At 49.1% G+C, this 27,329-nt stretch overlaps 1 protein-coding gene across 7 annotated transcripts in view; it reads left to right on the top strand.

Moving 5' to 3' along the window:
• The window catches only part of LOC146009998 (uncharacterized), a 113,220-nt gene that overhangs the window by 2,920 nt on the left and 82,971 nt on the right, over positions 1-27,329 (top strand). For 3 of the 7 annotated variants that reach the window (XM_083150720.1, XM_083150714.1, XM_083150715.1), the window contains exons 3-14: positions 785-882; positions 1,024-1,231; positions 3,416-3,513; positions 3,655-3,862; positions 5,320-5,417; positions 5,560-5,767; positions 7,330-7,427; positions 7,570-7,732; positions 10,439-10,536; positions 10,678-10,885; positions 12,033-12,136; positions 12,500-12,611. In XM_083150720.1, coding sequence (XP_083006846.1) covers positions 785-882; positions 1,024-1,231; positions 3,416-3,513; positions 3,655-3,862; positions 5,320-5,417; positions 5,560-5,767; positions 7,330-7,427; positions 7,570-7,732; positions 10,439-10,536; positions 10,678-10,885; positions 12,033-12,136; positions 12,500-12,611 — 1,701 coding nt within the window. The remainder of the gene's footprint in view (positions 1-784; positions 883-1,023; positions 1,232-3,415; positions 3,514-3,654; positions 3,863-5,319; positions 5,418-5,559; positions 5,768-7,329; positions 7,428-7,569; positions 7,733-10,438; positions 10,537-10,677; positions 10,886-12,032; positions 12,137-12,499; positions 12,612-27,329) is intronic. The other 4 variants (XM_083150718.1, XM_083150719.1, XM_083150716.1 and 1 more) reach the window with 4 other exon arrangements.

Below are 27,329 nucleotides of genomic sequence, written 5' to 3'. Positions count from 1 at the left end.
ATTCCCAGGATAATCACATATATACAATGTCCTCAGTCACTGCATGTCTCCTACAGATGGGCCCAGTAACAGAGATACACCAGAGAGATGTCCCTGTCCTCTGTATTCCCAGGATAATCACATATATACCATGTCCTCAGTCACTGCGTGTCTCCTACAGATGGGCCCAGTAACAGAGATACCCCAGAGAGATGTCCCCGTCCTCTGTATTCCCAGGATAATCACATATATACAATGTCCTCAGTCACTGTGTGTGTCCTACAGATGGGCCCAGTAACAGTGATACCCCAGAGAGATGTCCCCGTCCTCTGTATTCCCAGGATAATCACATATATACCATGTCCTCAGTCACTGCGTGTCTCCTACAGATGGGGCCAGTAACAGAGATACCCCAGAGAGATGTCCCCGTCCTCTGTATTCCCAGGATAATCACATATATACCATGTCCTCAGTCACTGCGTGTCTCCTACAGATGGGCCCAGTAACAGAGATACCCCAGAGAGATGTCCCCGTCCTCTGTATTCCCAGGATAATCACATATATACAATGTCCTCAGTCCCTGTGTGTGTCCTACAGATGGGCCCAGTAACAGTGATACCCCAGAGAGATGTCCCCGTCCTCTGTATTCCCAGGATAATCACATATATACCATGTCCTCAGTCACTGCGTGTCTCCTACAGATGGGGCCAGTAACAGAGATACCCCAGAGAGATGTCCCCGTCCTCTGTATTCCCAGGATAATTACATATATACCATGTCCTCAGTCACTGTGTGTCTCCTACAGATGGGCCCAGTAATAAAGATACCCCAGAGAGATGTCCCCATCCTCTGTATTACCAGGACTGTACAGAGGAGACTCACAGGACCCCACAGGAGGATAAGGTATGTGGGATTCGTGGTCTTCTCTATATACCAAAGTGACTGTCACTATATGATCTGTAGAGAAGCAGATTAAATCCAAATATTTGTATTATATAATCTTTTACTGAATTGAAAAATGTATTTTATTGCTGCTTTATATAGGATGAAAACCACATGATTAACATTAGGGCAGAAGATACAGAGGGAGAGGAGACGGATGTGACTGATATTAAGGTAGAAGATACAGAGGGAGAAGATGAGACGGATGTGACTGATATTAGGGTAGAAGGTACAGAAGGAGAAGATGAGACGGATGTGACTGATATTAAGGCAGAAGATACAGAGGGAGAAGAAGAGATGTATGTACCAGGTAATCAACAGTGTAAGGAAGAGGAAATCCCTAGGATAAAGCAGGTATGGGGGTCCCCTATATAATCACATATATACCATGTCCTCAGTCACTGTGTGTGTCCTACAGATGGGCCCAGTAACAGAGATACCCCGGAGAGATGTCCCCGTCCTCTGTATTCCCAGGATAATCACATATATACAATGTCCTCGGTCACTGCGTGTCTCCTACAGATGGGGCCAGTAACAGAGATACACCAGAGAAATGTCCCCATCCTCTGTATTCCCAGGATAATCACATATATACCATGTCCTCAGTCACTGTGTGTCTCCTACAGATGGGCCCAGTAACAGAGATACCCCAGAGAGATGTCCCGTCCTCTGTATTCCCAGGATAATCACATATATACCATGTCCTCAGTCACTGCGTGTCTCCTACAGATGGGCCCAGTAACAGTGATACCCCAGAGAGATGTCCCCGTCCTCTGTATTCCCAGGATAATCACATATATACCATGTCCTCAGTCACTGTGTGTCTCCTACAGATGGGCCCAGGAACAGAGATACCCCAGAGAGATGTCCCCGTCCTCTGTATTCCCAGGATAATCACATATATACAATGTCCTCAGTCACTGTGTGTGTCCTACAGATGGGCCCAGTAACAGTGATACCCCAGAGAGATGTCCCCGTCCTCTGTATTCCCAGGATAATCACATATATACCATGTCCTCAGTCACTGCGTTTCTCCTACAGATGGGGCCAGTAACAGAGATACCCCAGAGAGATGTCCCCGTACTCTGTATTCCCAGGATAATCACATATATACAATGTCCTCAGTCACTGCGTGTCTGCTACAGATGGGCCCAGTAACAGAGATACCCCAGAGAGATGTCCCCGTCCTCTGTATTCCCAGGATAATCACATATATACAATGTCCTCAGTCACTGTGTGTCTCCTACAGATGGGCCCAGTAACAGATACCACAGAGAGATGTCCCCGTCCTCTGTATTCCCAGGATAATCACATATATACCATGTCCTCAGTCACTGCGTGTCTCCTACAGATGGGCCCAGTAACAGAGATACCCCAGAGAGATGTCCCTGTCCTCTTTATTCCCAGGATAATCACATATATACCATGTCCTCAGTCACTGCGTGTCTCCTACAGATGGCCCAGTAACAGTTATACCCCAGGGAGATGTCCAAGTCCTCTATATTCCCAGGATAATCACATATATACAATGTCCTCAGTCACTGTGTGTCTCCTACAGATGGGCCCAGTAACAGAGATACCCCAGAGAGATGTCCCCGTCCTCTATATTCCCAGGATAATCACATATATACAGTGTCCTCAGTCACTGCGTGTCTCCTACAGATGGGCCCAGTAACAGGAATACCCCAGAGAGATGTCCCCGTCCTCTGTATTCCCAGGATAATCACATATATACAATGTCCTCAGTCACTGCATGTCTCCTACAGATGGGCCCAGTAACAGAGATACACCAGAGAGATGTCCCTGTCCTCTGTATTCCCAGGATAATCACATATATACCATGTCCTCAGTCACTGCGTGTCTCCTACAGATGGGCCCAGTAACAGAGATACCCCAGAGAGATGTCCCCGTCCTCTGTATTCCCAGGATAATCACATATATACAATGTCCTCAGTCACTGTGTGTGTCCTACAGATGGGCCCAGTAACAGTGATACCCCAGAGAGATGTCCCCGTCCTCTGTATTCCCAGGATAATCACATATATACCATGTCCTCAGTCACTGCGTGTCTCCTACAGATGGGGCCAGTAACAGAGATACCCCAGAGAGATGTCCCCGTCCTCTGTATTCCCAGGATAATCACATATATACCATGTCCTCAGTCACTGCGTGTCTCCTACAGATGGGCCCAGTAACAGAGATACCCCAGAGAGATGTCCCCGTCCTCTGTATTCCCAGGATAATCACATATATACAATGTCCTCAGTCCCTGTGTGTGTCCTACAGATGGGCCCAGTAACAGTGATACCCCAGAGAGATGTCCCCGTCCTCTGTATTCCCAGGATAATCACATATATACCATGTCCTCAGTCACTGCGTGTCTCCTACAGATGGGGCCAGTAACAGAGATACCCCAGAGAGATGTCCCCGTCCTCTGTATTCCCAGGATAATTACATATATACCATGTCCTCAGTCACTGTGTGTCTCCTACAGATGGGCCCAGTAATAAAGATACCCCAGAGAGATGTCCCCATCCTCTGTATTACCAGGACTGTACAGAGGAGACTCACAGGACCCCACAGGAGGATAAGGTATGTGGGATTCGTGGTCTTCTCTATATACCAAAGTGACTGTCACTATATGATCTGTAGAGAAGCAGATTAAATCCAAATATTTGTATTATATAATCTTTTACTGAATTGAAAAATGTATTTTATTGCTGCTTTATATAGGATGAAAACCACATGATTAACATTAGGGCAGAAGATACAGAGGGAGAGGAGACGGATGTGACTGATATTAAGGTAGAAGATACAGAGGGAGAAGATGAGACGGATGTGACTGATATTAGGGTAGAAGGTACAGAAGGAGAAGATGAGACGGATGTGACTGATATTAAGGCAGAAGATACAGAGGGAGAAGAAGAGATGTATGTACCAGGTAATCAACAGTGTAAGGAAGAGGAAATCCCTAGGATAAAGCAGGTATGGGGGTCCCCTATATAATCACATATATACCATGTCCTCAGTCACTGTGTGTGTCCTACAGATGGGCCCAGTAACAGAGATACCCCGGAGAGATGTCCCCGTCCTCTGTATTCCCAGGATAATCACATATATACAATGTCCTCGGTCACTGCGTGTCTCCTACAGATGGGGCCAGTAACAGAGATACACCAGAGAAATGTCCCCATCCTCTGTATTCCCAGGATAATCACATATATACCATGTCCTCAGTCACTGTGTGTCTCCTACAGATGGGCCCAGTAACAGAGATACCCCAGAGAGATGTCCCGTCCTCTGTATTCCCAGGATAATCACATATATACCATGTCCTCAGTCACTGCGTGTCTCCTACAGATGGGCCCAGTAACAGTGATACCCCAGAGAGATGTCCCCGTCCTCTGTATTCCCAGGATAATCACATATATACCATGTCCTCAGTCACTGTGTGTCTCCTACAGATGGGCCCAGGAACAGAGATACCCCAGAGAGATGTCCCCGTCCTCTGTATTCCCAGGATAATCACATATATACAATGTCCTCAGTCACTGTGTGTGTCCTACAGATGGGCCCAGTAACAGTGATACCCCAGAGAGATGTCCCCGTCCTCTGTATTCCCAGGATAATCACATATATACCATGTCCTCAGTCACTGCGTTTCTCCTACAGATGGGGCCAGTAACAGAGATACCCCAGAGAGATGTCCCCGTACTCTGTATTCCCAGGATAATCACATATATACAATGTCCTCAGTCACTGCGTGTCTGCTACAGATGGGCCCAGTAACAGAGATACCCCAGAGAGATGTCCCCGTCCTCTGTATTCCCAGGATAATCACATATATACAATGTCCTCAGTCACTGTGTGTCTCCTACAGATGGGCCCAGTAACAGATACCACAGAGAGATGTCCCCGTCCTCTGTATTCCCAGGATAATCACATATATACCATGTCCTCAGTCACTGCGTGTCTCCTACAGATGGGCCCAGTAACAGAGATACCCCAGAGAGATGTCCCCGTCCTCTGTATTCCCAGGATAATCACATATATACCATGTCCTCAATCACTGCGTGTCTTCTACAGATGGGCCCAGTAACAGAGATACCCCAGAGAGATGTCCCCGTCCTCTGTATTCCCAGGATAATCACATATATACAATGTCCTCAGTCACTGTGTGTGTCCTACAGATGGGCCCAGTAACAGTGATACCCCAGAGAGATGTCCCCGTCCTCTGTATTCCCAGGATAATCACATATATACCATGTCCTCAGTCACTGCGTGTCTCCTACAGATGGGGCCAGTAACAGAGATACCCCAGAGAGATGTCCCCGTCCTCTGTATTCCCAGGATAATTACATATATACCATGTCCTCAGTCACTGTGTGTCTCCTACAGATGGGCCCAGTAATAAAGATACCCCAGAGAGATGTCCCCATCCTCTGTATTACCAGGACTGTACAGAGGAGACTCACAGGACCCCACAGGAGGATAAGGTATGTGGGATTCGTGGTCTTCTCTATATACCAAAGTGACTGTCACTATATGATCTGTAGAGAAGCAGATTAAATCCAAATATTTGTATTATATAATCTTTTACTGAATTGAAAAATGTATTTTATTGCTGCTTTTATATAGGATGAAAACCACATGATTAACATTAGGGCAGAAGATACAGAGGGAGAGGAGACGGATGTGACTGATATTAAGGTAGAAGATACAGAGGGAGAAGATGAGACGGATGTAACTGATATTAAGGTAGAAGGTACAGAAGGAGAAGATGAGACGGATGTGACTGATATTAAGGCAGAAGATACAGAGGGAGAAGAAGAGATGTATGTACCAGGTAATCAACAGTGTAAGGAAGAGGAAATCCCTAGGGTAAAGCAGGTATGGGGGTCCCCTATATAATCACATATATACCATGTCCTCAGTCACTGTGTGTGTCCTACAGATGGGCCCAGTAACAGAGATACCCCGGAGAGATGTCCCCGTCCTCTGTATTCCCAGGATAATCACATATATACAATGTCCTCGGTCACTGCGTGTCTCCTACAGATGGGGCCAGTAACAGAGATACACCAGAGAGATGTCCCCATCCTCTGTATTCCCAGGATAATCACATATATACCATGTCCTCAGTCACTGCGTGTCTCCTACAGATGGGGCCAGTAACAGAGATACCCCAGAGAGATGTCCCCGTCCTCTGTATTCCCAGGATAATCACATATATACAATGTCCTCAGTCACTGTGTGTCTCCTACAGATGGGCCCAGTAACAGAGATACCCCAGAGAGATGTCCCCGTCCTCTGTATTCCCAGGATAATCACATATATACAATGTCCTCAGTCACTGCGTGTCTCCTACAGATGGGCCCAGTAACAGAGATACCCCAGAGAGATGTCCCTGTCCTCTGTATTCCCAGGATAATCACATATATACCATGTCCTCAGTCACTGCGTGTCTCCTACAGATGGGCCCAGTAACAGAGATACCCCAGAGAGATGTCCCCGTCCTCTGTATTCCCAGGATAATCACATATATACAATGTCCTCAGTCACTGCGTGTGTCCTACAGATGGGCCCAGTAACAGAGATACCCCAGAGAGATGTCCCCGTCCTCTGTATTCCCAGGATAATCACATATATACAATGTCCTCAGTCACTGTGTGTGTCCTACAGATGGGCCCAGTAACAGTGATACCCCAGAGAGATGTCCCCGTCCTCTGTATTCCCAGGATAATCACATATATACAATGTCCTCAGTCACTGCGTGTCTGCTACAGATGGGCCCAGTAACAGAGATACCCCAGAGAGATGTCCCCGTCCTCTGTATTCCCAGGATAATCACATATATACAATGTCCTCAGTCACTGTGTGTCTCCTACAGATGGGCCCAGTAACAGATACCACAGAGAGATGTCCCCGTCCTCTGTATTCCCAGGATAATCACATATATACCATGTCCTCAGTCACTGCGTGTCTCCTACAGATGGGCCCAGTAACAGAGATACCCCAGAGAGATGTCCCCGTCCTCTGTATTCCCAGGATAATCACATATATACCATGTCCTCAATCACTGCGTGTCTTCTACAGATGGGCCCAGTAACAGAGATACCCCAGAGAGATGTCCCCGTCCTCTGTATTCCCAGGATAATCACATATATACAATGTCCTCAGTCACTGTGTGTGTCCTACAGATGGGCCCAGTAACAGTGATACCCCAGAGAGATGTCCCCGTCCTCTGTATTCCCAGGATAATCACATATATACCATGTCCTCAGTCACTGCGTGTCTCCTACAGATGGGGCCAGTAACAGAGATACCCCAGAGAGATGTCCCCGTCCTCTGTATTCCCAGGATAATTACATATATACCATGTCCTCAGTCACTGTGTGTCTCCTACAGATGGGCCCAGTAATAAAGATACCCCAGAGAGATGTCCCCGTCCTCTGTATTACCAGGACTGTACAGAGGAGACTCACAGGACCCCACAGGAGGATAAGGTATGTGGGATTCGTGGTCTTCTCTATATACCAAAGTGACTGTCACTATATGATCTGTAGAGAAGCAGATTAAATCCAAATATTTGTATTATATAATCTTTTACTGAATTGAAAAATGTATTTTATTGCTGCTTTTATATAGGATGAAAACCACATGATTAACATTAGGGCAGAAGATACAGAGGGAGAAGATGAGACGGATGTGACTGATATTAAGGTAGAAGATACAGAAGGAGAAGATGAGACGGATGTGACTGATATTAAGGCAGAAGATACAGAGGGAGAAGAAGAGATGTATGTACCAGGTAATCAACAGTGTAAGGAAGAGGAAATCCCTAGGGTAAAGCAGGTATGGGGGTCCCCTATATAATCACATATATACCATGTCCTCAGTCACTGTGTGTGTCCTACAGATGGGCCCAGTAACAGAGATACCCCGGAGAGATGTCCCCGTCCTCTGTATTCCCAGGATAATCACATATATACAATGTCCTCGGTCACTGCGTGTCTCCTACAGATGGGGCCAGTAACAGAGATACCCCAGAGAGATGTCCCCGTCCTCTGTATTCCCAGGATAATCACATATATACAATGTCCTCAGTCACTGTGTGTCTCATACAGATGGGGCCAGTAACAGAGATACCCCAGAGAGATGTCCCCGTCCTCTGTATTCCCAGGATAATCACATATATACAATGTCCTCAGTCACTGCGTGTCTCCTACAGATGGGCCCAGTAACAGAGATACACCAGAGAGATGTCCCCATCCTCTGTATTCCCAGGATAATCACATATATACCATGTCCTCAGTCACTGCGTGTCTCCTACAGATGGGGCCAGTAACAGAGATACCCCAGAGAGATGTCCCCGTCCTCTGTATTCCCAGGATAATCACATATATACAATGTCCTCAGTCACTGTGTGTCTCCTACAGATGGGCCCAGTAACAGAGATACCCCAGAGAGATGTCCCCGTCCTCTGTATTCCCAGGATAATCACATATATACAATGTCCTCAGTCACTGCGTGTCTCCTACAGATGGGCCCAGTAACAGAGATACCCCAGAGAGATGTCCCTGTCCTCTGTATTCCCAGGATAATCACATATATACCATGTCCTCAGTCACTGCGTGTCTCCTACAGATGGGCCCAGTAACAGAGATACCCCAGAGAGATGTCCCCGTCCTCTGTATTCCCAGGATAATCACATATATACAATGTCCTCAGTCACTGCGTGTGTCCTACAGATGGGCCCAGTAACAGAGATACCCCAGAGAGATGTCCCCGTCCTCTGTATTCCCAGGATAATCACATATATACAATGTCCTCAGTCACTGTGTGTGTCCTACAGATGGGCCCAGTAACAGTGATACCCCAGAGAGATGTCCCCGTCCTCTGTATTCCCAGGATAATCACATATATACCATGTCCCCAGTCACTGCGTGTCTCCTACAGATGGGGCCAGTAACAGAGATACCCCAGAGAGATGTCCCCGTCCTCTGTATTCCCAGGATAATCACATATATACCATGTCCTCAATCACTGCGTGTCTCCTACAGATGGGCCCAGTAACAGAGATACCCCAGAGAGATGTCCCCGTCCTCTGTATTCCCAGGATAATCACATATATACAATGTCCTCAGTCACTGTGTGTGTCCTACAGATGGGCCCAGTAACAGTGATACCCCAGAGAGATGTCCCCGTCCTCTGTATTCCCAGGATAATCACATATATACCATGTCCTCAGTCACTGCGTGTCTCCTACAGATGGGGCCAGTAACAGAGATACCCCAGAGAGATGTCCCGTCCTCTGTATTCCCAGGATAATCACATATATACCAGGTCCTCAGTCACTGCGTGTCTCCTACAGATGGGCCCAGTAACAGAGATACCCCAGAGAGATGTCCCCGTCCTCTGTATTCCCAGGATAATCACATGTATACAATGTCCTCAGTCACTGTGTGTGTCCTACAGATGGGCCCAGTAACAGTGATACCCCAGAGAGATGTCCCCGTCCTCTGTATTCCCAGGATAATCACATATATACCATGTCCTCAGTCACTGCGTGTCTCCTACAGATGGGGCCAGTAACAGAGATACCCCAGAGAGATGTCCCCGCCCTCTGTATTCCCAGGATAATCACATATATACCATGTCCTCAATCACTGCGTGTCTCCTACAGATGGGCCCAGTAACAGAGATACCCCAGAGAGATGTCCCCGTCCTCTGTATTCCCAGGATAATCACATATATACAATGTCCTCAGTCACTGTGTGTGTCCTACAGATGGGCCCAGTAACAGTGATACCCCAGAGAGATGTCCCCGTCCTCTGTATTCCCAGGATAATCACATATATACCATGTCCTCAGTCACTGCGTGTCTCCTACAGATGGGGCCAGTAACAGAGATACCCCAGAGAGATGTCCCGTCCTCTGTATTCCCAGGATAATCACATATATACCAGGTCCTCAGTCACTGCGTGTCTCCTACAGATGGGCCCAGTAACAGAGATACCCCAGAGAGATGTCCCCGTCCTCTGTATTCCCAGGATAATCACATATATACAATGTCCTCAGTCACTGTGTGTGTCCTACAGATGGGCCCAGTAACAGTGATACCCCAGAGAGATGTCCCCGTCCTCTGTATTCCCAGGATAATCACATATATACCATGTCCTCAGTCACTGCGTGTCTCCTACAGATGGGGCCAGTAACAGAGATACCCCAGAGAGATGTCCCCGTCCTCTGTATTCCCAGGATAATCACATATATACAATGTCCTCAGTCACTGTGTGTGTCCTACAGATGGGCCCAGTAACAGTGATACCCCAGAGAGATGTCCCCGTCCTCTGTATTCCCAGGATAATCACATATATACCATGTCCTCAGTCACTGCGTGTCTCCTACAGATGGGGCCAGTAACAGAGATACCCCAGAGAGATGTCCCCGTCCTCTGTATTCCCAGGATAATTACATATATACCATGTCCTCAGTCACTGTGTGTCTCCTACAGATGGGCCCAGTAATAAAGATACCCCAGAGAGATGTCCCCATCCTCTGTATTACCAGGACTGTACAGAGGAGACTCACAGGACCCCACAGGAGGATAAGGTATGTGGGATTCGTGGTCTTCTCTATATACCAAAGTTACTGTCACTATATGATCTGTAGAGAAGCAGATTAAATCCAAATATTTGTTTTATATAATCTTTTACTGAATTGAAAAATGTATTTTATTGCTGCTTTATATAGGATGAAAACCACATGATTAACATTAGGGCAGAAGATACAGAGGGAGAGGAGACGGATGTGACTGATATTAAGGTAGAAGATACAGAGGGAGAAGATGAGACGGATGTGACTGATATTAAGGTAGAAGGTACAGAAGGAGAAGATGAGACGGATGTGACTGATATTAAGGCAGAAGATACAGAGGGAGAAGAAGAGATGTATGTACCAGGTAATCAACAGTGTAAGGAAGAGGAAATCCCTAGGGTAAAGCAGGTATGGGGGTCCCCTATATAATCACATATATACCATGTCCTCAGTCACTGTGTGTGTCCTACAGATGGGCCCAGTAACAGAGATACCCCGGAGAGATGTCCCCGTCCTCTGTATTCCCAGGATAATCACATATATACAATGTCCTCGGTCACTGCGTGTCTCCTACAGATGGGGCCAGTAACAGAGATACACCAGAGAGATGTCCCCATCCTCTGTATTCCCAGGATAATCACATATATACCATGTCCTCAGTCACTGCGTGTCTCCTACAGATGGGCCCAGTAACAGAGATACCCCAGAGAGATGTCCCCGTCCTCTGTATTCCCAGGATAATCACATATATACCATGTCCTCAGTCACTGCGTGTCTCCTACAGATGGGGCCAGTAACAGAGATACCCCAGAGAGATGTCCCCGTCCTCTGTATTCCCAGGATAATCACATATATACAATGTCCTCAGTCACTGTGTGTCTCCTACAGATGGGCCCAGTAACAGAGATACCCCAGAGAGATGTCCCCGTCCTCTGTATTCCCAGGATAATCACATATATACAATGTCCTCAGTCACTGCGTGTCTCCTACAGATGGGCCCAGTAACAGAGATACCCCAGAGAGATGTCCCTGTCCTCTGTATTCCCAGGATAATCACATATATACATGTCCTCAGTCCCTGTGTGTCTCCTACAGATGGGCCCAGTAACAGAGATACCCCAGAGAGATGTCCCCGTCCTCTGTATTCCCAGGATAATCACATATATACCATGTCCTCAGTCACTGCGTGTCTCCTGCAGATGGGCCCAGTAACAGAGATACACCAGAGAGATGTCCCCGTCCTCTATATTCCCAGGATAATCACATATATACCATGTCCTCAGTCACTGTGTGTCTCCTACAGATGGGCCCAGTAACAGAGATACCCCAGAGAGATGTCCCCATCCTCTGTATTCCCAGGATACTCACATATATACCATGTCCTCAGTCACTGTGTGTCTCCTACAGATGGGCCCAGTAACAGAGATACCCCAGAGAGATGTCCCCGTCCTCTGTATTCCCAGGATAATCACATATATACCATGTCCTCAGTCACTGTGTGTCTCCTACAGATGGGCCCAGTAACAGAGATACCCCAGAGAGCTGTCCCCGTCCTCTGTATTGCCGGAACTGTACAGAGGAGACTCGCATGACCCCACAGGAGGATCAGGTACAGGTAGGTGGGATTTAGGGTCTCGCCAATATACCAAAGTGACTTATAACTGTATGATCTGTAGACTGTGTGTTATACACTGAGCTGGTGGAGACCTGTGGGATAGAGAGATTGCTGGGGATATGTGTGTTCATAAGTAGGTAATGGGACAGAAATAATGAATACAAAGTAAAAGAAGATGTAATTAGATAGAAGTATAGATAAATAGTTGGATAATATAAATAATCAGAGTGCAGACTGAGTAAGTACAAGCTTCTGTGGGTGGTAGGGAGTTTCCTGAACGCATTTCACCATCAGTTTGAGGCTTCCTCAGAGGGTTCTCTGTCAAGACCTGACGCATTTCTTTTATATTTGTGGGGTTTTCAGGGTGAAGATCCGACTACTATTAAAGAAGAAGAACTGGAGGGAGAAGAAGAGACGTGTGCGATGAGGGATCGGCCAGTTAAGGAGGAGGAGATCCCTACAGATCCCAGCACAGGTGAGTAGTAATCACATATTACAGAGAGTAGTCACATATTCTACTGTCTGTGTATGGCGTCCTCTGGAATCATTTCAGTTTCCTCATTTTATCGGTGAATTAAATTCAAAGCAAATTCCACAAAGTGCTGTTGGAACGCCATAAAGGCGATCAGTATAAGGCTATCATACGTGTGCTCAGCAGGTGCTCACCGTGTGACATATATGGGCGGAGCTGTGTGTACCGGAACTCCAGCCACCTATGTGATTGCATGGGGAATTCTGCCCGTTGTAGCTGGGATGTTTACACTAAATACAGATGTACTAAGACTTAAGGCCGGTTACTTTATCCCTCCGCTATAGATGGGATCCTGTTCCAGGGGATAATTGAATTCTCCTGATTCTCCAGGTAGTGGGGGCTTTTTGCCAGGAGACCTATTTGGTACCCTAAGTGCCCGCCCACTCCCGCTTCCTATTGGTCTCCTATCTATATCCTTGGCATTGGCTACTGATTCTTCAGAGGCCCAGTTTCCTTTTCAGGTCCATGGGTCCCACAGGGGACATCGGGTTGTAGGCGGATCCAGGGGTCCAAGGCACCAATCAGCGAAGCTTGTTCAAGATTTCCCAGCATGCCTTGGGCCGTCTCCCCTGCAACCCCTCCTCCAGGCTCAAACAACTTAGTTTTTGTTTGGTGCCTGCAGGAAGCAGACGCACCTTTTAATCAGCAGGGATTACTGAGGTAATCCCATAAGAAGCTGCTTTATTTATTTTTTTCCATAGTCTTATTTTTTACACTTAAATTTGACGCTCTTGCAGCTGAGGCAGCTCCCGCCGTCAATCACTTGACGGCGGCGCACTCTGCTGCATCACTCCTGCTGGCGCCGACATTCCACCTACGACCTTGGTCAAGCGGGGTAGCCCGGCGGAGGTGACGGACAGCACAAGCACCGCCGGACATCTCCTGCAGGCAGCGTGGCCGGCGTCCAGGAGCAGGTAAGGCTCTCATAGAGAGCACAACCCGCTGCCATGCTGCGCGCTGCGGGAGACTTTATAATGTCCACTGTTTTTCACACAGGGTTCAGCCTCAAAGGTCACATACACGCAGTGATATCACTCTAGGGCTTCCTTGGTTGAATTCTCCTATTGTGCACTGTTATCCCCCCTTGCGGGTGTATATGATCACATGTCCAAACGGGGCCGCAATCAGACTGAGTCCCCCAAGCTTCTGTCCTGCAGGAGCTGTGCTGTGGGTCTGTCTGAGCAGGATGTTATCCAGGATGGGCTTTGTGTCAATTGCTTTATCCCCGCTGGCCAGTCCTCTGCCACGGTGGTTTCTCCACAACCTCCCTGGGCAGCTTTTCAACAGTTGTTAGGCACCCTAGTGGGTCGCCTTCCTCCCTCCATTGCACCCCATGTAGTCCAGTCCCCTCCACCCTGGGTGGATGCTCTGTCGACCATGGTGCAGATCTTGCAGCAGACTACGGTAGCTATGCAGAGGCTGCTGCCCAATGATGTGCAACCAACCAGACCTCTGTTAACTCCATTGCTCTCGGTAGCTCAGGATGACACAGACGATGAGGGGGATGATAATTACAACGCAGATGATGACGACATTAATCCTGATGATGACCAGAATGATGATCCTATGCCCACTGACACCCCTGCTTCACAAGCAGAAACACCTGATGTGGCAGCTCTCATTTACGCCATCCGTGATGTCCTTTTGTCAGACTCTGAGGAGCCTGAACCTACTGCTAAGACCAGAGATGTCTTTAAAAAGCAGAAGGTAGTTAAGGCCCAATTTCCTCACTGTGATCATTTAACAGAGATCAGGACAGATCAATGGGAGGCCTTGGGTAAAAAGTCCAATATCCCTAGGAAGTTATTGTCCAGATATCCTCTCCCTCCTGAGGACTGTAAACCATGGGAGATTCCTCCTCCGGTGGACGCCCATGTGACCAGGTTAATAAAACCTTTGGTCCTCCCAGTTACCTCTGGGTCGGTCTTGAAGGACCCTATGGACAGACGCCCAGAGCAGTCCCTTAGTGCCATATTCTCATTCTCTGGCGCAGTTCAGAGGCCCACCATAGCAGCAACCTGGGCGGCAAAAGCCATTTTACCATGGGTGCAGGTTGTGGAACACAAGCTTACTTCAGATGCTTATGAGGACGCCAAATTATGTGTGCATCACATAAGACAGGCGGTGTTATATATCACGGAAGCCATGTCTGACGCAGGTTCTTTAGCAGCCAGGGCGTCTGCCAGCTCCGTTCAGGCCCGCCGCATCATCTGGCTCAGGCCATGGAAAGCAGATGTGGAATCCAAGAAAACCTTGGAGCTGTTGCCTTTTAAGGGCGATAATTTATTCGGGGAGGAGCTTAATAAGATTGTAGCCTCTCTGGCAGCTGCTAAGACGGCATGTCTACCCACAGCCCTGCCGCAGAAACCTAGGACCGCCTCCTTTCGGTCCTTTCACCCCCAAGGTAAAGCTAGAGGGCAATCCTATACCAGGAACGCCCCTCCCAACAATACAGGCAAGGCAAAGCCTAAACAGGCTTGGGCCACTAGACCGGCCCCCGCCAAACCTGACAAGCCTGCTGCATGACGGGGCGGGCCTCCCGCAGGGGGATACCCAGGTGGGAGGCAGACTTCACCGCTTTACAGAACAAACAATTGGAAAATAGAAGATCCCAAGGCGCAATCTTAGAATCCCTGCTGCCTCAGTGTAGATGGAGGGTCCTCCTTGGAAAGGAACTACGATCTACGAACGACACTGATGGCGCTTCCAATGTTTCGGTTTATGTAGACATATTTGAAGTATACAGATGCGGAAAGAAAAAGAAATATAATATATGTCAGATTACATTAAAAAACTGAACCAATCTTGTAAGAATAGGATATCTCAGAGCGTACCGAACTCACAAAATTAATCGTGAGCCCCCATGCATAAAGGTATCTTAATGCGGTCACCGCCTGTGTTAGGGTCTGGTAGGTTACTGGTGTGCGTACCGTACTCACTATTATGTCAAGTATATGCCTCTCATCAAGGTATCTTTATTGACTATGGTCACAATACTTCCACGTCTCACTCCACATTCATATGCCGAGTTTAGGTGAGAAAAGAGGATATAACAATGGATGAGCACAGGACCACAAATTCCTTAAATATTCACATTTTTATTGATAGATTTTAATATTGTGTGCTATATTAATAATGTGTTTGTGCAATATCATAAATGTAAATATACCCCGCCGGATTGAGTTTGGAAATAATCCCAAATTAATTTATAAAGGAAATTCTTTCCATAAATATATACATATAGAGGCCGTTTGGTGAGCAAAAATCTCAATACTTTGTGTATGGAGCCACTACACTAAATAACGGACAGTATGTGCGTGTCAGTAGTATAAGACACTTCCGTGCGTCCCAAGGAGCAGGAAAGGAGGCTGTTTCGGGCGCACTACATCCGCCGCAGCATAACATCATAGCCGTGGGCACACATAGGACTGAAGCGCACCAGACGTCACTTCCGTGCGTTCCAGAGGCCGGAAGCGCACGATCGTGATACAAAGATATCACCTTTCCAGACCCTCTACCAGCGGGGAAAGCGAAGTAAGAGATCACTAAAATAGCGAGTGGATACCCGCTGTTAAAACTATACATATGAATGGTTTTAAAAAGGTATTTTATTAAGATGCCATCAATCCCCGATAAGCAAAATATGGAAACCGGAAGTGAAGATCCGGCGGGGTATATAAAGCTGCAGATTCAGTCACTCTGCAGCCTGGATAAAGACAGCAGTTGCTGTAGAAACGCGTTGGCCCAAGGAGTGACTGAATTTTTTGGACCTGGGTTGTGGCTGTGTCCACCCCAGGCCACCACTCAGGTAACCCCCTTTTTAATCTTTGTCTTTTTATGTATTTTATGTATTATTGGTGTGATGTACAATACATTTTTGAAGTGGCACTAAGACCATTCATTTTTCTTATTGCCCACACCATTGGTATATGAGTTGAATCGGTCTAAAGCGGACAGTACACCAGTAAAGAACCTGCTACGCATATGTCTGAGCTAACCGTGCTGTAAGTACGATACGCTACACATTTATGTCATCTTCAGACCTATGACACTTGGTGGATAAAAACAGTGGCGTAACTATGCCTCCGCAGCCCCCGCTGTGGCGGGGAGGCGCAGAGTAACTATGGGCGCCGGGGGGGGCTGCGGTGCTATAGTTACCCGCTGCGCTGCTGCCCGGCCGCATCTGCGGTCACTGTCCCGTCACTCGCTCCCGGCGCCGGCTCCTGCTGATAATGAAAACTGACACTTAGAAAATGGCTGCCCCCGTATTGCAGACAGTTTTGGCAGCCATTTTTTAAGAGTCACTTTTCATTATCAGCAGGAGCCGGCGCCGGGAGACTGGACGGGACAGTGACCGCAGATGCGGCTCTGTCAGGTATGGGCATGGGGAGGGGCGCCGAGGGGACGGAGAGATAGAGGGGGGGCGCAGAAAAAATTTGGCGGGTGGGGGCGCAAAATATATAGTTACGCCACTGGATAAAAAGATACCTTTATGAACACGGTGTCATTATTTTTCCTGTGAGTTTGGTACGCATTTGGTGGAAGGTGGTTTTATGAATCCTATACAATTGTGGTCCTGTGTTATATCCTCTTTTCTCACCTAAACTCGGCATATGAATGTGGAGTGAGACGTGGAAGTATTGTGACCATAGTCGGTAAAGAAACCTTGATGAGAGGCATATACTTGACATAATAGTGAGTACGGTACGCACACCAGTGACCTACCAGACCCTAACACAGGCGGTGACCCCATAAAGATACCTTTATGCACGGGGGCTCACGATTAATTTTGTGAGTTCGGTACGCTCTGAGATATCCTATTTTTACAAGATTGGTTCAGTTTTTTGATGTAATCTGACATATATTATATATCTTTTTCTTTCCGCATCTGTATACTTCAAATATGTATACATAAAGCGAAACATTGGAGTCAAGCGCCATCAGTGTCGTTCGTAGATCGTAGACTTCACCGCTTTGCTCACCAATGGCTATCTACAACAACAGACGCCTGGGTGAGGGAAGTGGTGTCTCGGGGATACTACATTTCATTCAAAAAGCCTCCCCCACGCAAATACTTCTGCAGGGGTCTGCCACACAACCCACACAAAGCAGAACATTTGCTAAAAATACTGCACTCTCTCTTACAGTCTGGAGTTATAATCCCAGTCCCACCTCACGAGAGGGGACGCTGTTACTATTCGACTCTCTTCCTGGTTCCAAAACCAAACGGAACATACCGGCCCATCCTGAACCTAAAATCACTCAACAAGGTGGTAGAGGTTTCAAAATTCCGGATGGAGACTCTGAGGACCATTATCCTAGCCTTGGAAGCGGGGGATTATATGGTCTCTCTAGACATATTTACACGTCCCCATTCTGTCAGCACATCAGAAGTACCTGCGGTTTGCTATTCAGACCCATCACTTTCAATTCCAAGCCCTTCCATTCGGCCTAGCCACGGCACCCAGGATTTTCACAAAAATCATGGCGGAACATGTCCTCCGACTAGGCATCCGGGTATTCCCATACCTAGACGACCTCTTACTGGTGGCCAAATCTCCAGAGGCTCTGTTATCACACCTGCAGATAACAATCACAACACTCCAGGCACATGGGTGGCTCCTAAACTGGGATAAATCTTCTCTGATCCCTTCTCAAATGCTGCATCTGGTAGCTCTATTGGATACCCGGTCCTTGAGGATGTCGCTTCCCAGGGACAAGTGCAATGCTCTGCAACACCGAATTCAGTCATTTGTACAGAGTCCAAGAGTCTCAGTTCACTGGGCAATGAGGATTTTGGGCCTCATGGTATCGACATTCGATATGGTGGAGTTGGCTCAATTCCATTCTCGCCCCCTCCAACGCCTCATCTTGGCGAAGTGGGACGGTCTACCTCACCACATCAGGTCCACGTTCCTCACACTGACTCAGGAGGTGAAAACCTCTCTCCAATGGTGGCTGCTGACAGACTGCTTGAATCAAGGCCGCCCCTTCTGGTTCACAGAGTGGGCCATTCTCACAACTGACGCCAGTCTTCGAGGCGTGGGGGCGGTAGTAGGATCCCGATCCTTGCAAGGCGTGTGGGCCGCTCTGCAGACACGCCTATCAATCAACATACTGCAGTTCTGGGCACCTTCTGGCTCTGTCGGCCGTCTTCCTCCCAGGAGTCCAAAATTGGGAGGTTAACTTCCTGAGCCGCCAAAATATACATCCGGGGGAGTGGTCACTCCACCCAGAGGTGTTTGCCATCTTGAGAAAATGTTGGGGCCTACCGGACGTGGACCTAATGGCGTCCAGACACAACAACAAAGTGTCCAACTTCGGGTCGAGGTCCAGGGATCCTCAAGCCTGCTTCACGGATTCCCTAGGGTTCCATGGACGTTTCATCGTCCATACGCCTTTCCACCAATCAACATGATTCCCAGAGTAATCAGGAAGTTCAAACAGGAAGGCGGGAACCTCATCCAAATAACCCCGGCCCTGCCACGCAGACGCTGGTATGTCGACCTCCAAAAGTTGTCTCATCAGCCTCCATTCCTCTTACCCCTTCGGGTGGACTTGCTCACTCAGTGACCTTGCCTACACCGGGACCCTCAGCAGCTGTCTTTGACGGCATGGCACTTGAAACTGCCTCATTAAAACGCAAGGGTTTCCCTTCCAAAGTGGCGAGGACCATGATTCGGGCGTGCAAGCCAGCGTCCTCCCGAATTTACTACCGGATATGGCACACCTACTTCACTTGGTGCTCAGATAGGAGGTATGATCCGAAGGTATTCAAGATAGCCAGGATCCCGGCATTCCTACAGAGGGGCCTAGATATGGGACTGAGACTGGCCTCTTTAAAAGTCCAGGTCTCAGCTTTATCTGTCTGGTTGCCTTTCTACCGGATGTTCGTACATTCTTCCAAGGGGTACTTCATGTTCAACCTCCGTATGTACCTGCGACTACACCTTGGGATATGTCAATCGTGTTACAGGCTTTGACTAATCCACCTTTTGAACCACTGAATGTAGCTGATTTCAAGTGGCTGACTGCTAAAACAGTATTTCTTTTGGCTATCGCTTCGGCCAGAAGAGTTTCAGATCTCTCAGCTCTTTCTTGCAAATCTCCTTTTCTTATTGTCCATTCTGATAGGACAGTATTGAGGACAAAACCTTCTTACCTTCCTAAGGTTGTCTCCAGATTTCATATTAATCAGGAGATTGTTGTTCCTGCATTCATAGCTGAGGACCTCTCGCCAGATGAACGTTTGCTAGGTGTTGTCAGGGCTCTGACCATTTATGTTGACCGTACTAAGATGGTCAGAAAATCTGACTCCCTTTTTGTACTGTACGGATTCCGCAAAAAGGGTTGGCCAGCGGGCAAACAGACTATTGCTCGCTGGATTCGCATGGCTATCCACAAGGCCTATCAACAGGCTAATCTTCCTATTCATGTTTCTATTAAAGCGCACTCTACCAGAGCGGTTGGTCCATCATGGGCAGCACCCAGGGGTGCATCTGCCGAACAGCTGTGCAAGGCTGCAACGTGGTCATCTGTCCATACCTGTATTAGATTCTATGCCTTTGACACGTTCGCCTCCCAGGATGCCTCCTTTGGTCGTCGGGTAATTCTGACACCTCAGGCAAATTCCCTCCCTTTAAATACGGCTTTTGGACATCCCCGATGTCCCCTGTGGGACCCATGGACCCTGAAAAGGAAAGTTATGGTAGACCTACCTTGGTTAACTTCCTTTCCTTGAAGTCCATGGGAACCACAGGGCGCCCTCCCTTCAATTTGTTCCTGAGGTATCCCTATGTGTGATATACTGCACTGTGACCTGTAACAACCAGAACCTTGTCCATGTGCCGTGATGTGAATTTATGAGTACTTGGCCATGTGTTCTCTCTGTCCTATGGCTTGGTACCAAAACTGAGTTTGTTGAGCCTGGAGGCGGGGTTGCAGGGGAGAGGGTCCAAGGCATCCTGGGAAATCTTCAACAAGCTTCGCTGATTGGTGCCTCGGACCCCTGGATCCGCCTACAACCCCGATGTCCACAGTGGTTCCCATGGACTTCAAGGAAAGCAAGTTAACCAAGGTAGGTCTATCATAACTTTCCTTTTCCAAGGGTTCACTTATATCCCAGGGCTGGATTGTCTCCTTACAGAGAGTGTCTTTCTCCTTCATCCACTAGGTGTCACTGGAGTAACAGTGGGGCTAGAAGGACGACCACAGGGAGCAAGGGCACTTTAAATATAATTGAGTGTGGCCAACTCCTCCCCTTCTACTCCCCCACCTAGGCAGTCTTAGAATGTGCCCTCATGGGAGCTGGTCACACTACTGGCTTGCTCTAGGGCACAAGTTTTTTTTTTTACAACAACAGACAGGCAGTCTGCCACTGCCTGTCTGCATCACTGGAGCTGTCGGAAGGGATCTGGCCGCAGCTGCATGCGGCTCGCGCCCGGTCCCCGGCTGCAGAGACCACCGTCTCCGGAAGACAGCCACCACTGCGTGCGGTGCGTGCCCCGTCCTCCCTCAGCCCTTACCGCCGCCGACCAGCTAAGGCAGCGGTAATGTATGCCTGACCTCCCGCTTAGCGCAGGGGTCAGTGAGAAATCAAAGGGCGGTAGTGCAGGTCTGTTTTATTTAATCCTGGCGCCATTTTGGAGAGCACGGAGCAGCTGGAGGGGCGGAGCTACCACGTGGTATGCTCCCAGCAGCCCCGGCTTCTCCCCAGCATGACACAGCACAGCCATCTTCTAAGTGCGCACCGCTGCTGACACGCTGAGGGGCTCTGTTTTTGCCTGTGACAGTCTGCAGACTCAAGTACAGCCTTCCTCCCGGTGTCCAGACCTGCAAACAGCTTCCCCAAGCCCTGCACGCAGACAGTGGGGTTAGAGCTGGGTGAGACAGTTCTGGGCTGTATGTAAATTGGCTATAGCGCTCCCTGGTACATACCAGAGCGTTGTTGATGGCCTCTGGCAGCTTCTTCCTCTGATACTGTCTCTCCTGTCCAGTCCTTCTCTGACTTTTCACTGTACTATCCCCTGGTGTGTATGTACAGATTATTTAACCTGTTGATTGTTGCATATATATTTATATATATTGTGTAGATCAATCACTGTGATAATGGCAGGAGGCAGCTCTAAGAGGTCTTGCAAGAAGTGTAATTCTAAACTTACACAATATGCTGAGGGTACACTGGTGTGCGACAAACCCCTGATCCCCCTCCTTCTACCTCCCAGCAGCCCTCCCCTGCATGGGCGTTACAGCTCACGGAGGTGATGTCATGCCTGTCCTCTGAGATTTCTGACTCGCAGAGGGACAGAGAATCCTCTAGATCACAGCAGCATGAATTAACTTTAGCTGTGGACGGTTTAACTAAGGCCTTGGCCCCAGATCCCATACGGCCCTCTACACGTGACACAACCCCCAGTGCTAAAAAGACTGCTCACGCAGGTCTTAGACGCTGACACAGATGAGGATATGCCTGACCTTGAGGAACGGGAATACGCAGCCCCAGAGGTGGATGTGCAACAAGATTTGCCACCACAGCAGCCGGAACCGGTTGCGAAAGGTTTAGATGACCTCATTGATATGGCCAAGCTGGCACTGGACGTTGAAGATGGGGCATCATCTGCTCTGATGCAGAGCCAAGCGGGTGGTGGAAGCACTCCATTTCACTGGCGAGGTCCTCTTTAGGCCCGAGTTGGATAAGTGGATATCACAAGCCACTGGAGGAAAATCCACATTCTTTCCATCCACTGCCCCCCCCCCCCCCCCCCTCCTTCTACACATAGAACCTTTCAGGGAACATCCTTTCGGTCCTTTCGCCCACAGGCAAAGTTCCGAGGTCGTTCTAGAGGGGGCGTTGCCTCACACAGAGGCTCCTGAGGTCGTGGCAGGGTGCTTCCTCTTCCACCCGAGAGGCCAAGGCCTCCACTAAGCCCTCAGCATGACGGGCTTCTGCCCACCTGGCGGATCCCAAGGCGGGAGCGTGTTTTCAAGGCTACAAGCATGTTTGGCTGCAGTCTTGCCAAGACGCTTGGGTGCAGGATCTCGTAGCCTTCGGCTACAAGATACATTTTCAAAAGCACCGGTTTTTCGAAACAGGTTTGCCTGTTTCAGCAGAAAAGAGCCAGCTACTAACCGTGGCCATTTCAAACCTGGTATCAGCGGGGGTGGTGATCCCGGTCCCAGAAGATCAAAGGACCTTGGGATTTTACTCCAGCTTCTTTCTGGTCCCAAAACCAGACAGATCGGCGCGACCTATCCTGAACTTGAAGGATCTAAATCCTTACTTCCAACCGGTCAAGTTCAGGATGGAGTCTCTGTAATCTGTGATTGCTGGGTTGGAGGAGGGCGAGTTTTTGGTGTCACTCGACATCAAGGACGCCTAACTCCATATTCCGATTTGGGCTCCACTTCAGGCTTTCCTTTGGTTCGCAGTCCGCAGCCAACATTGGCAGTTTCAGGCCCTTCCATTTGGCCTCTCCTCCGCTCCCCGGGTCTTCACCAAGGTCATGACGGTGATGGAGAGTCTGCGGAACCAAAGTGTGATGGTAATACCGTACCTGGACGACCTTCTGCTGAAGGCACCATCCAGGGATGGCCTGTTGGACAACATAGCCCTGACTCTGATTCGTCACAGATGGATACTCAATTTCCAGAAGTCCCAGCTCCAGCCGTCTCAACGGTTACAATTTCTGGGAATGGTCCTGGACACCACTTTTTTGCAGGTGTTTCTTCCGGAGGACAAGATACACTCCAGGCCTTAATCTGCATTGTCCTTCTGACCTGACAGTTGACGGTCCTCACATGCACCAGGCTACTGGGGAAGATGGTTGCCTCCTTCAAGGCTCTCCAATATGGTCGATTCCGATCGAGACCTTTCCAGCGTTGCCTTCTACAGCAATGGTCAGGCTCTCACCTACAAAATACATTTTCAAAAGCCTCCCCCTCACCGGTTTTTCAAAACAGGTTTGCCAGTTTCAGCAGAAAAGAGCTGGCTACTAACCGCGGCCATTTCAAAGCTGGTATCGGCGGGGGTGGTGATCCCAGTCCCAGAAGATCAAAGGACCTTGGGATTTTACTCCAGCCTCTTTCTGGTCCCAAAACCAGACGGATCGGCGCGACCTATCCTGAACTTGAAGGATCTAAATCCTTACCTCCAACCGGTCAAGTTCAGGATGGAGTCTCTGCAATCTGTGATCGCTGGGTTGGAGGAGGGCGAGTTTTTGGTGTCACTCGACATCAAGGACGCCTACCTCCATATACCGCTTTGGCCTCCACATCAGGCTTTCTTTTGGTTCGCAGTCTTGGCAACATTGGCAGTTTCAGGCCCTTCCATTTGGCCTCTCCTCCGCCCCCCGGGTCTTCACCAAGGTCATGGCGGGGATGATGGAGAGTCTGTGGAACCAAGCTGTGACGGTAATACCGTAACTGGACGACCTTTTGCTGAAGGCACCACCCAGGGAGGGCCTGTTGGACAACATAGCCCTGACTCAGATTACTCTCATTCGTCACGGATGGATACTCAATTTCCAGAAGTCCCAGCTCCAGCCGTCTCAACGGTTACAGTTTCTGGGAATGGTCCTGGATACCCCTCTTTTGTGGGAGTTTCTTCCGGAGGATACACTCCAGGCCTTAATCCGCATTTTCCTTCTGACCAGACAGTTGACGGTCCTCACATGCACCGGGCTACTGGGGAAGATGGTTGCCTTCTACGGCAATGGTCAGGCTCTCACCTGCACCTTCACCACAGGATACGGTTGTCAGTGCGGGCACGGCACTCTCTCCTGTGGTGGCTGAATCCTACCAACCTCAGAGAGGGAAAGAGGTTCGCCATCTGGAACTGGATATTACTCACCACGGACACGAGTCTTCGCTGTTGGGGAGCAGTCACCCTGGATCACCAGTACCAGGGCCGTTGGACTCAGCAGGAGGCTCTTCTCTCCATCAATATATTGGAGTTAAGAGCAGTATACAATGCTCTCCTGCAGGCTTGCCATCTCCTTCAGGGTCATCCCATCATAGTACAGTCCGACAACTCCACTGCAGTAGCCTACATCAACAAGCAGAGAGGCACGTGCAGTCGCGCAGCCATGAAAGAAGTGAGTCGAATCCTGCTGTGGGCTCAAGATCACGCATTGGCCATCTCGGCCATATTCATTCCTGTCGTAGAAAATTGGGAGGCCGACTTCTTAAGTCGGCAAGACGTACACCAAGGAGAGTGGTGCCTCAATCCCCAGGTCTTTCAATGCCTGATTCACAGGTGGGGGTGTCCTCAAGCAGACCTCATGGTGTCTCTCCACAATTATCAGCTACCCCGGTTCTTCGCTCGGACGAGGGATCCACAGGCGGTGGGAGTGGATGCACTGGTGGCCCCTTGGCCGTTCAACTTTGTGTACATCTTCCCTCAGTTTCCACTGATACCTCGGGTGCTGCAGAGAATTTGGAGGGAGGAGGTCACGGTCCCCTTGAAATCTCTGGATTGGCCGCGCAGGTCGTGGTTACACCAGCCTCACGTCTCTGCTGATAGACGAACCTTGGCCCCTGCCTCTTCAGGAAGATCTTCTCAGTCAAGGGCCCTTCATCTTTCCAGACTTAAGTTGGCTTCATTTGACGGCGTGGCTGCTGAAAGGTCCATTCGGAGACAGGCGGGTATCCCGCGGGCGGTAATACCTACCATGATGAAGGCCAGGAAAGATGTCACCTCCAAGAATTACCACGCATCTGGAGGGCTTACATGGGCTGGTGCGAGAGTCATGGTGTGTCCACTACTCTTTTCAAGAAAGCCAGACTTCTTCTTTTTCTGCAGGCCGGCTTAGCTGCAGGGTTACGTCTGTCTACCCTGAAGGTACAGGTATCGGCGTTATCTATCTTTTTTTCAAAAGAAGTTGGCCCTTTTACCTGACGTACATACTTTTTTTTCAGGGAGTATTGCGGCTGCAACCTCCTTTTCATCCACCCACGGCTCCTTGGGACTTGGATCTTGTTCTAGATTACTTGCAGTCTGCGGTGTTCGAACCACTAGAAGAGGTGGACCTTAAGTACCTTACATGGAAGACAGTGCTCCTCCTGGCCCTGGCATTGGCCAGACGAGTCTCGGATGCAGACCTCCGTTTTTGGACTTCCATGCTGACAGGGCAGAACTTCGCACCAGCGTCTCTTTTTTGCCAAAGGTGGTATCGGCCTTCCACATAAATCAGCCGATTGTGGTGCCGGCCTTCCAAGACGTCTCTCCTGAGGACAGTACTCGACGTGGTCAGGGCTCTGAGGATTTATGTATCCAGGACGGCATCTCTGAGGAAGTCGGATGCTCTATTTGTCACGTATGATCCGGTCAGGCGGGGCTGGCCAGCCTCAAAACAGACGTCTCGATGGATTCGCCTGACTATTCATCAGGCCTATGTGGCAAGTGCTCAACGTCCTCCTGCCTCCATAACAGCCCATTCTACGCGCTCGGTGGGCCCCTCTTGGGCGGCTGCCAGAGGGGTATCTATCCAGCAGCTCTGTAGAGCTGCCACCTGGTCTGGTCGTCAGACTTTTGTTTGGTTCTACCGATTTGACACTTTTGCGGTGTCAGCTTCACAGTTTGGACGCTCTGTGTTACAGGGGTCTCAGCGCCATACCACCCGTGTTGGGAGCTCTGGCACGTCCCCACTGTTACTCCAGTGACACCTAGTGGATGAAGGAGAAAACAGGGATTTTGTACTTACCGTAAATCCTTTTCTCTTTCAATGGTCCTGGTGACACAGCTCAACATTGGGATGTAGGAGGGTCCGTAGGAGCCAGGCACCTATCCTAAAGCTTTAGAGTGGTAGGCTCCTCCCTTCCGCATCCCAGACTCTTCAGTTCGTGTTAGGTGCCCACTGGAGTGGGTGCTATTCTAAAGGGCTGCGGGAGCAGCCGAAGGATTAGAGATAGTTAGGGTTTTTTATTATTTTATTAACTTTTTACTCTAGCTAGGTAGGCACAGTGTGAGGATTCTCCTTAGTGAATCCTCACACTGCTAGCGCGTCCTGTCAGCTCGCTGTGCACAGGGGAGACACTGTCTGGCCTCCCTGTGCAGCGCTTACAGCTTCTTTTAAGAAGCTGCCTGGGCTCCGGAGCGCTCTGAAACCGGCTTCACGCTAGGTGGGGATCATGGGGGACAGGCGCTCCGTGATTGTGGCGGCCATTTTCTGCGGAGCTTACACACTGAGCTCCTATATGAGAGGACAGCAGTGTGTTACAGGCATGTTCCAAGTGGTCCCCAGCTGAGGGGAAGATACTGGAACTAGGAGATCCTACTAAGGGAGCGGCTGACTGGGGGTGGTTGGCGCCAAAAGTCACGGACCCCGCAGCAGCAGGGACTTGGTCTCTTCCCTCACTCTGTTTTGGCGCCATTCGGAACGCTTGCAGCGGAGCTGAGCTGGCTGACAGATCCTGACAGAGTGTTTGGATTTCCTGGGCATCGTTTCCCCACATCAGAAACAAACAGACAGATAAGTGGCTGGTGCATTCACTCTGTATAAACGCTTGTACATTGAATGCACTGTGATTGTTACTTTACATCATGTCTGAGCAACAGGCTGTGGTTTTGGGGGAGGGAGCCCTTAATACATTGAGCGCTTGCAGTGTCTGTACACTGAAATTTGTCCCTGAGCAGATGGCCAAGGGGGGCTTGTGTATTACCTG

Source organism: Crinia signifera, chromosome 6 (genome assembly GCF_055691185.1).
Source record: "Crinia signifera chromosome 6, ASM5569118v1, whole genome shotgun sequence".
In the NCBI taxonomy this organism is placed as follows: Eukaryota; Metazoa; Chordata; class Amphibia; order Anura; family Myobatrachidae; genus Crinia; species Crinia signifera.
The sequence above is the reverse complement of the archived record's forward strand: the minus strand, read 5'-3'. Positions and strand labels throughout refer to the sequence as shown.